Here is an 8,416-nt window from a genome sequence, read left to right as displayed (position 1 = left end):
TTGACTTTGAATCCCAAATTTGGTGGATGAAGTCTTACGATAGGCTTCCAGAGATCCATTTTATGATGGAAAATTATCTGTTTTAAATTTCAGTGGCCCATAATAGAAAGATAAATGTTCCAGTACAGGGTGTAAGAGAGCTGACTTTTAATTCCTGTGGTTGGAAGCTCTTGTCCAACAACCAGCAGAGTTGCATTTTAAAGTCCAATAGCCCAAAAAAAAAAACATAGATCAAAGCTCCTGTAGAAGTGTCCTAATAGTTTCAATTTAGCTCGGCATGTAAGAAAAACTTTTCTAACAGGAGGGAATCTTTCGACTGATGCAGAGTTAATGAAACTCAGGATACCAGAATGCAATTGAAGAGTTGTCTTTATATACAATATATACATAATCGGCCGATCGGAAAACAACAATATTTTTTTTAGTGCACATAATTCGTCATCATCATTATCATCACACACACACACAACCTCACACACAAGTGTTGTGCCTCAGGTCCACGCTGGATTCCATCCTGCGACCTCCCCACTGGGAGTAACCGTTGTTCACCACTTGGCCGTCTTCAGCACTGCTGGCCAAAGAATTGAAAAAGTTCTCAGTGCTTCACCCGACACACAAAACTACTTTCCAGATAATCATGACAAAAGATTCTTCAACAGCAATTTCTCAATAACAATTTGGAATTATTTGTAGTTTCCATGATGGTGAAAACAACGAGGAGAAGTGACCTCACAGCCAGGGCACATCACAGGAAGTGAACCATAACATTAAAAAAAATCCTTTTCTTTATTATCAGAATGTCAGCTTTTTGTGAGACTGATTTATTGAGAGATGTGCAGAAATATTGTTACTTATTTACCGCCACGGTCATCCGTCTAACAACGTAGTTAGCTCATTAGGTTAAGTGTCTGGCTGGTAATGTCGCCGGTGGTCAGGTAAAAATAAAAATCATGCATTTAAAAAGTCTATATTTATAAATTCTCAAACATTATTGTCATCAATGAGTTTCATTGTTTGTCAGAAATGTGACGAGGGTCTGAAAAGGTCCTCCGAGAGTCCACGTGAGACAGAGACAATGAGAGAGTGTATGCACACACACACACACACACACACACACACACACACTGGCAGCCAAACGTTGTCTGACCATCCATGCGTAAAAGCTGCAGTAATTAATCCACTCGGCTGGTTCTAATCCTCCATTTCAGATTCATCAGATTCACGTGTTGTTGTTTGTTTGTTTTGTTTTTTTGTGGCCATTTAAAAATTATTTGTTGTCCTTTTAGAACAAACATGTTTGACCCACACACACAATGGCAGGCTGCTCCTCAACATTTCGTGTGGCTGCCTCTGGGGGTTGGGGGGGTCAAAGGTCAGAATATGTGGGTGTGTTTTCTGATCTTTTAATTCAGACCTTCCTCCAGCCGGGATGTGACAGCGATCACGTTCACCGTCTCAGCCGAGATTCCAGCAGCAGTGAGTCACTGTGTTGGCTCCGCCCCCAGCAGCTGCTCACGCTGCAGCCGAGGTGGTGGCGACGGTGGCAGCGGCGGCGGCGGCGCAGCGGAGCATCGTGTTACAGCGGCGTGCCGTGTGACCTCAGCGGCATCTTGAAGATCCTCTGACACTGTTCACACATGTTGCTGAAGATGCTGCAGTACCTCGTGATGTCGTCGTCCAGATTTGTCTCGGTCTCAAGGCCGCTTTTTAAGGGTCTCGTCTCATCTCCTCTTTCCAAAATGGTTCAAAATAGTTGGCAAAATGTTTTGGAAAACTGGCTATTCATGCAAGCTAGCCATGCTACCACTTTGTTTAGTTTATCTCGTTTAGTGACCTATTGGTCACTAAAAAAAACAAATTAATAAAAACATCACGTACACAACATGAGAAAAACAAATACAAAATGTTTCCTATTTCCAAAAGGAAAAACATTTGCTCAGAGGAAACTAATCCAGGGGCCTTGATTGGTGGGATCTGACTGGCAGCCTAATGGCCAATAGGAAGACGAGTTAAGCAACGCAAGCCCCGCCTCCCTCAAGAACAGACTGTCCAGTGCCAATAGACAGTTTTCATGTTTCACCGAACAGGTGATCTCGCACGCACCTTTATCTGCTAGTCTACGTCCCCTCATGTCACCTGATATGACCTTTGACCTTTTATCTTTCATCTTTTGGCTGCGCCTACAGCAAGGACCCAGAACATTTTAACAACATGTCCTGGCGTAACCTCTGGTGTGTCGATCCTGTTGCGGTCACGTGTGTCACATGCTGCGTTGTTCCTTCACGTGCGTTGTGTTGTGTGTTGTCGGAGGGGAGGTGGTATGGCGGGTGGGGGGGGTTTAGGGAGTCAGAGGTCAGGTTGGAGGCCGGGTTCAAGTTTGTTTGTCTCAAAACGCAGGTCAAAGGTCGGCACACGCAGCTTTAAAGCTCACTTTTTGCGGACTGCGCCTTTAAAGCTCCCCTCCTCCACCAACAGTGAGCACAGTTAGCCTACTGTTTACAGCCTCCTGCCGAAGGTGACGCTCTTGTCGGACCTGCTGGGGGCCTCAGAAGGGGGGTGGAGCCGACGCCTGGCTCGGGGGGAAGGGCGGTGGACGTGGTCACTCACCTGGAAACTCTGGAAAGTCCAGCAGAAGAATCTGATTTTACTGCCACTGTCGACGTCAGCAGGAAACATTTTTGGCAGAGTTTCCACAGAAGTCGCTGTGGATTTAATGGTTTTAATGGTTCGAGCGGTTTTAACGTTCTTCAGCAGCGAGGAACCTACGACATCTGCAGCTGGTTAGAGACTCACAAAGACTCACTTTTTTGTCTTAATGGTGGAAAACTTTGGTAGCCAACAGGCACGCAGGACCCACAACCCCCACAAACAAACACACATACACAAACACAAACACACACAGCTTGTTGTCAAACAGAGTCTGCATGTGTGTTTACAGGTAAAACAACCAGCGGGCGAAATCAGAGAAGAAGAAAACAGCAGAAAATTGTGTTGTGTGTCTTTACTCTAATTTCAGGACAAAAAAAGAAGAAAAAAATCAGCACATATTTAGAAACAGTTACAGGTCGAAGGTTTGAAGCAAAAAGGGCATTAAGGTGTCAAAGGGCATTGACACCTACGGTTTAAAGTGTCTGAAGGGAATCACTGGATTGTTAGTGTGATGGTCCAGACTCACCTCACGACCTTCAGCAGCATCCTGGCGACCTTGAAGCCATCAGGCATTCGAGCCGTCAATCAAACATCGCAGCAGGATCACCGGTGAAGAGATTCACGATTCAGTGAAGCCCAATGAATCACGAGGAATCTGCTGGACCTGGAGCAGCGCCCCCTACAGGTTCCCCTGGGTCGCTGCGCACAGGCTGATTCTGATTGGACGAGGCCAGCACGCCCTGTTGCTGGACGCTCCCTCCACCACCAGGTGGGCCCAGGAGACCTCAATTTCCTACCTGTTGACCTTTGACCTCATGGTGTTGTGCTGATCTTTGTATGTCTGCAGGGGCGGTTGCATCACTGCGTTAATGTTTGACCGCCGTGGACGGAGCCGCACGTGAGCGCCGCCGCACATTACCCCAGCGGCTAGCGGTTAGCGGCTAACATCTGGGATCCAGCCAATCGTGTGACTGCTGTGATAAAGAATGTGGGGGGAGATGTTTTGATTCTGGTTCTGGTTGTGGGCGGAGGTGGAGGCGGCGTGGTGAAACGGTTCCGTCCGATTGGCCCGCAGGAAGGACGGCGGCGCCAACAGGAAGTCGGACAGGAAATGAGAGCCAAGCCCCTGGAGGGACGCCGAGGAACGACAGGAAATTAGAGGCGCTGCGTCTGGAGCAGGGGCGGGGCCAGACCAGCTGGTCCGGGATCAGCTGCTGCTGCAAGGGCCAAACGGACTCACAGCGCCACCTGGCAGTCAGCTGGACGTGGAGCCATGAAAACACTCAGCCGGCTGCAAACAGCGGGCTCTCTGAGGTGTTGACAGCAGGAGAGGCTCCGTCCCCTTTTGGCTGATTGGCTGGAACAAGTGGAACCAGGCTGCTGAGATTCAAAACATACTTTTCTTCTACGAGTCTTCAAACTTTTTCCCACGAAAGCGGGCTGAAAAAAAAAAAAAAAAGGATAGAATTTGACTGGACAAAACCGTCTGCAGGCTTCGGAAACGGGCCAATCAGATCGCTCCTGTGGCGCTGCAGCCGGTTGGTAGCGGCTCCATGTTTCCCATTGGCAGCGGCAGTGATGGTGGACGCTAGGCTAACAATTGCTGTTGATCGTTTTTTTTCTTCTTCGTTGGTCTGTCAGGAGTGGCTCGCAGCAGCAGCGGCGCCCCCTGGTGGTTCGTCTTGGTTTGATACCACAAATATTTGTGCGCTGCAGTTCTTTCACTGTCCACTGTGGGAGATGCTAAGTGAACGTTGAGCTTAACTGAACCGTCCGTTCAGGTTCTGATGGCCCCAATGCCCCCCACTGGTGTTCAACAGAACTGCGCCTGAAGAAGTGTCAAGCTGCTCTACGTCGATCAAGGTGACGTCTGAGCGGGAATCAGCATCCTAATCCACAGCACTAGCTGCGCAAATGCCAGTTGACGGCGTGCAGTCCAAACTAGTTAGCATTGTGCTAACTAGCTACTCATTTGGCTCTGGGAAACTGGAGCGATGCTGAGAGGAGAAGAGTCGTGACGGCGTGGATGGAAAGGGGAAATTAAGACATTTGGTTTCCATCAGGAGCACAAGAAGAAGAAGAAGAAGAAGAAGAAGAAGAAGAAGAAGAAGAAGCAGCGTTTGAAGGCTGTCGGCCGGCGTGCGTGCACACACTGAGCACGCTCAGAGGCGCTTGATTTATTGGATTCCTGTCAGCGGCCTGAGGTACTTCCTGTTAGCATGACACTGGCAGACGGCAAAGATTCCTGCAGCAGGCGGGCACACACACACACACACACACACACACACACACACACACACACACGCAAACACAGCTGTGTGACAACACGCTATGCTGAGTAATTGTGTTATTTCCTATTGTTGTGTAACAGCTGCAGGAAAAATGAAAGCAATAAGTTGGCAAACATGTGTGAAGACAGACACACAAGAGAACACACAACAGCGACAGGCTCCACCCACCGACTTAAAGCAAATCAATTATTAACTTGACCTCCATATTTGTGAGTGATGTCACTTCCTGATCTGCTGTTTACAAACAATGGTTATACAAACCAGTTACTGGGGCAGTGTTTGTTTGATTGGTTGCTGGTTGTGTAACTTTTATTGTCCAACGCTTATTTTTTTGGGGGGTTGCTGTTTTTTGTTATGAAGTTTCCTTCAACATCCTGAAGAAAAAAATATCCAGGAGCCTTTTGAGCACAAATATAGAAATTTTTATTTCTGAACAGGAAACAAAACAAAACAAAACAAAAAAACAACGAGCCAACCAGCACAGTGACACACACACACGTGTGCATGCACATGCACATGCACATGCACACACACACACACACACACACACACCTTCCAGTTGAAACGCAACATTGAGAAAATCCAGCCACACTTTCACAATTGCACTTAAAACATCAGCAGAAACATTGTTGCACAATCATCTTCTTCTTCTTCTTCTCTTTCTTCTTCACGTACACAAGACCCACCCCCCACCCAGCTCCCCCCTCCACCACCACTCCCCACCCCCCACTCGACATCCACAGGCAGCCAATCACGTGCCAGAGTCCGTCTCAGCCAGCTCGTCCAATCAGATCTGTGGCCTCAGGATCCTCGTTGATTCATCAAAGGTGCTTAAAGGTTCAGTTTGTGATTTTTTTTTTTTATTTATATTAATTTTTTTTCCAATCAGAAGTGAGAGAAGAAGCTTTCTGCTCTCCCGCCCCCTTCGGCGTGAAGAAGCTCCGCCCACCTCTGCTATGTTACAAGTCCATCCGTCCATCCATCTCAGGAAGGTTCCATCACGGCCTCCTTCCTTCCCTCCTGTCTGCACCTGGCGGAGGCTCCGCCCCCTGCTCAGTCCAAGCCCCGCCTACCACCACCGTAGCCCCCTGCTGGCCCTCACCAGTATGGCACGGCTCCGTCGATGCAACCGAGGCTCTGCCAGCCGGGGAAGAGTCCACTGGAGGTCCTGGGGCTTCCGAAGCGGTCCAGCTCCGCCCCCCCCTCCACCTCCAGCCGCCACTGTCGCTGCTGCTGCTGTTCCGGCCCCTTCCCCTCCCCCAGGCCCTCTAACGACTCCCCCTCCCCCTCCCCCCAGCCGCCCAGCTGCTTGAGGCCGTAGTTCCTGCCGCCGTTGTTGTCCCAGTAGGTTTGACCTGCGACCCGGAAGCAGACGCAGAACTCCACCCGCTGCTGCTGCTGCGGTGGCGGCGGCGGTGGCGGTGGCGGCGTGCTACCACCCACAGCAGAGGGCAGCTGCAGCTGGAAGGCGAAGGTGTCCGAGTCCTGGCCGCCGTACAGGTTGTTGAGGAAGGTGCAGGGCAGGTCGCTGTAGGAGGCCCAGGAGTCGAAGGTCACCCGCAGCTGCACCGACTTGTCGAAGCCCAGGTTGCGCACGCGCACGGTGCCGCTGAGCGAGCACTCCTGCAGCGAGCAGTTCTCCAGCACCACCTGGTCCCGCAGCAGCCGCTGCCGCAGCTCCAGGTAGTCGGCGGCCGGCGGCGTGAAGTCCAGCGCCAGGCGGTGGCGCCGGGCAGCGGCGGTGCCGGCTCTCAGCTGGAGGTCGGCCAAGTCGAACAGCAGCTGCTCCTCCTCCACCTCCTCCTCCTTGGTCGACCTCACGCCGCCGAAGAGGTCGGCGTGGTCGAAGGTGGAGAAGACGTGGACGGCGGTGAGCGATTGGCCTCGACTGTCGGCAAACACCACCTTCTTCTTCTTCTCCACCTTCATCTGCTGCTGCTGCTGCTGCTGCTGCTGCAGCTGCTGCTGTTGGCTGCTAATGCAGGAGCGCAGCGGCTTGAAGAGCTGCTGCTGCTGCTGCTGCTGCTGCTGCTGCTGCTGCTGCTGCTGCTGCTGCTGCTTGGCCCTCCTCTTGGCCCGCCGCAGCTCCTCATACGGCCCCAGGAAGCCGCAGAGCGGCGGCGGCGAGCGGCTGATGCAGAACCTCATGGCCACATCCACGGGCATGACAGGGCCAGGCATCGCTGACGGGCTGAAGGACCGGAGCACACTGGTGTAGGGGGAGGGGGGGGGGGGGGGGTCGGGGGGTCGGAGGGGGCAGTGGAAAGGAGGTGGGGAGGAGGGGCAGGGGGGTTAGATAGCTGCAGTCAAACTGAATCAACAGAATCAACTCTATTGAATGATCATAGGAAGGTGTGTGTGTGGGGGGGGGGGGTTAGATAGCTGCACCGAGTCAAGTTACACCTCTTCAGAATCAACTGTATTGAGCAGAACGATCAAAGGTGTGTGTGTGCGTGTGTATGTGCGTGTGTGTGTGTGTGTGTGTGTGTGTTTGGGGGGTGGGGGGGGGGGGGTACAGGTGGTTAAACAGCTACAGAAAGTTAAGCTCCGCCCAGCAATATTAAACAGAATAACCAGCAAAGGTGGTGGTGGGAGGTGAAGGGGGTCATAAAGCTGCAGAGAACTAAGCTCCGCCCACTCATAATCAAACTAATTGAGCATAATAATTCAAGAGAAGGAGGAGGGGGGGGGGTCTTACCTGGCAGCGCTCATCGACAGCGAAGACCAAGAAGAAGAAGAAGAAGAAGAAGAAGAAGAAGTAGAAAAACTAAAACCAACCAGCGGCACTCTGGAACTTCTCTCCCTCCCTCTCTCTTTCCTCTCGTTCTCTCTCTCTCCCTCCCTCTCTCTTGCTCTTCCTGTGTGTGACTCGCTTGCTCTCTGGTCATTTTCTAGCGACTCTCTCGTCACATGACCTCCCCCCCTCGGCCCCTGCCAGCCAATAGGGTTGTTCCAGGGGCGGAGTCAGGGGACCCGGAGAGGCCTGCAGGACCTGTCGGCCTGGTGGCTGCTCTCTGCCGCCCCCTGCTGGCGCTGCAGCTGCAGAACTGACGTGTGCCAGCAGCAGCAACTTCCTGCCTCTTGGTTCTCCGTCTGAACACATTTAGTGTTTTTTTTTTGTTTGTTTTTTGAGATATAATCGAAACATGCCGGGACGGGATGTTCTCAGGATCTAAATTTATTTTATTTTTTTATTTTTTTGTAAAAACTTTTTTTCCTTTGATGGACCTTGCTCGTAACAGAGAGATAAACAATTCATGCACATATAAATACATAAAAATCTGACTTTTCTGACTTTTCTGATGTCATACAGTTGACGTGTTGCATCAGCAAGTTGGTTAGTGAGCAAGTTGATGTCTCTATAAATAAATGAATGAATTGTAATTTATTAATGAATCTCTGATGATTTTTTTTTTTTTGGGGGGGAGCAGTCGTTTATTGTAAAACACTGGAGAATAAAACTTTTCAGTGGGTTC

The 8,416-nt window shown here is 50.7% G+C and overlaps 1 protein-coding gene across 1 annotated transcript; it reads right to left on the bottom strand.

Moving 5' to 3' along the window:
* Positions 1–5,339: 5,339 nt before the first annotated feature.
* Positions 5,340–7,800, bottom strand: LOC142901562 (protein phosphatase 1 regulatory subunit 3C-B-like). Its single transcript, XM_076046123.1, has 2 exons — positions 7,639–7,800; positions 5,340–7,149 (listed from the first exon to the last, which is right to left on the bottom strand). Exons 1-2 carry the CDS (start codon positions 7,650–7,652, stop codon positions 6,039–6,041), a joined length of 1,125 nt encoding a protein of 374 aa, XP_075902238.1. The 5' UTR covers positions 7,653–7,800; the 3' UTR covers positions 5,340–6,038.
* Positions 7,801–8,416: the final 616 nt, after the last annotated feature.

This window comes from Nelusetta ayraudi, unplaced genomic scaffold, assembly GCF_046127955.1.
Source record: "Nelusetta ayraudi isolate G7.1 ecotype Tasmania unplaced genomic scaffold, CSIRO-AGI_Nayr_v1 ptg000089l, whole genome shotgun sequence".
NCBI lineage: Eukaryota > Metazoa > Chordata > Actinopteri > Tetraodontiformes > Monacanthidae > Nelusetta > Nelusetta ayraudi.
This window is presented reverse-complemented; position numbering and strand designations above follow the sequence as displayed.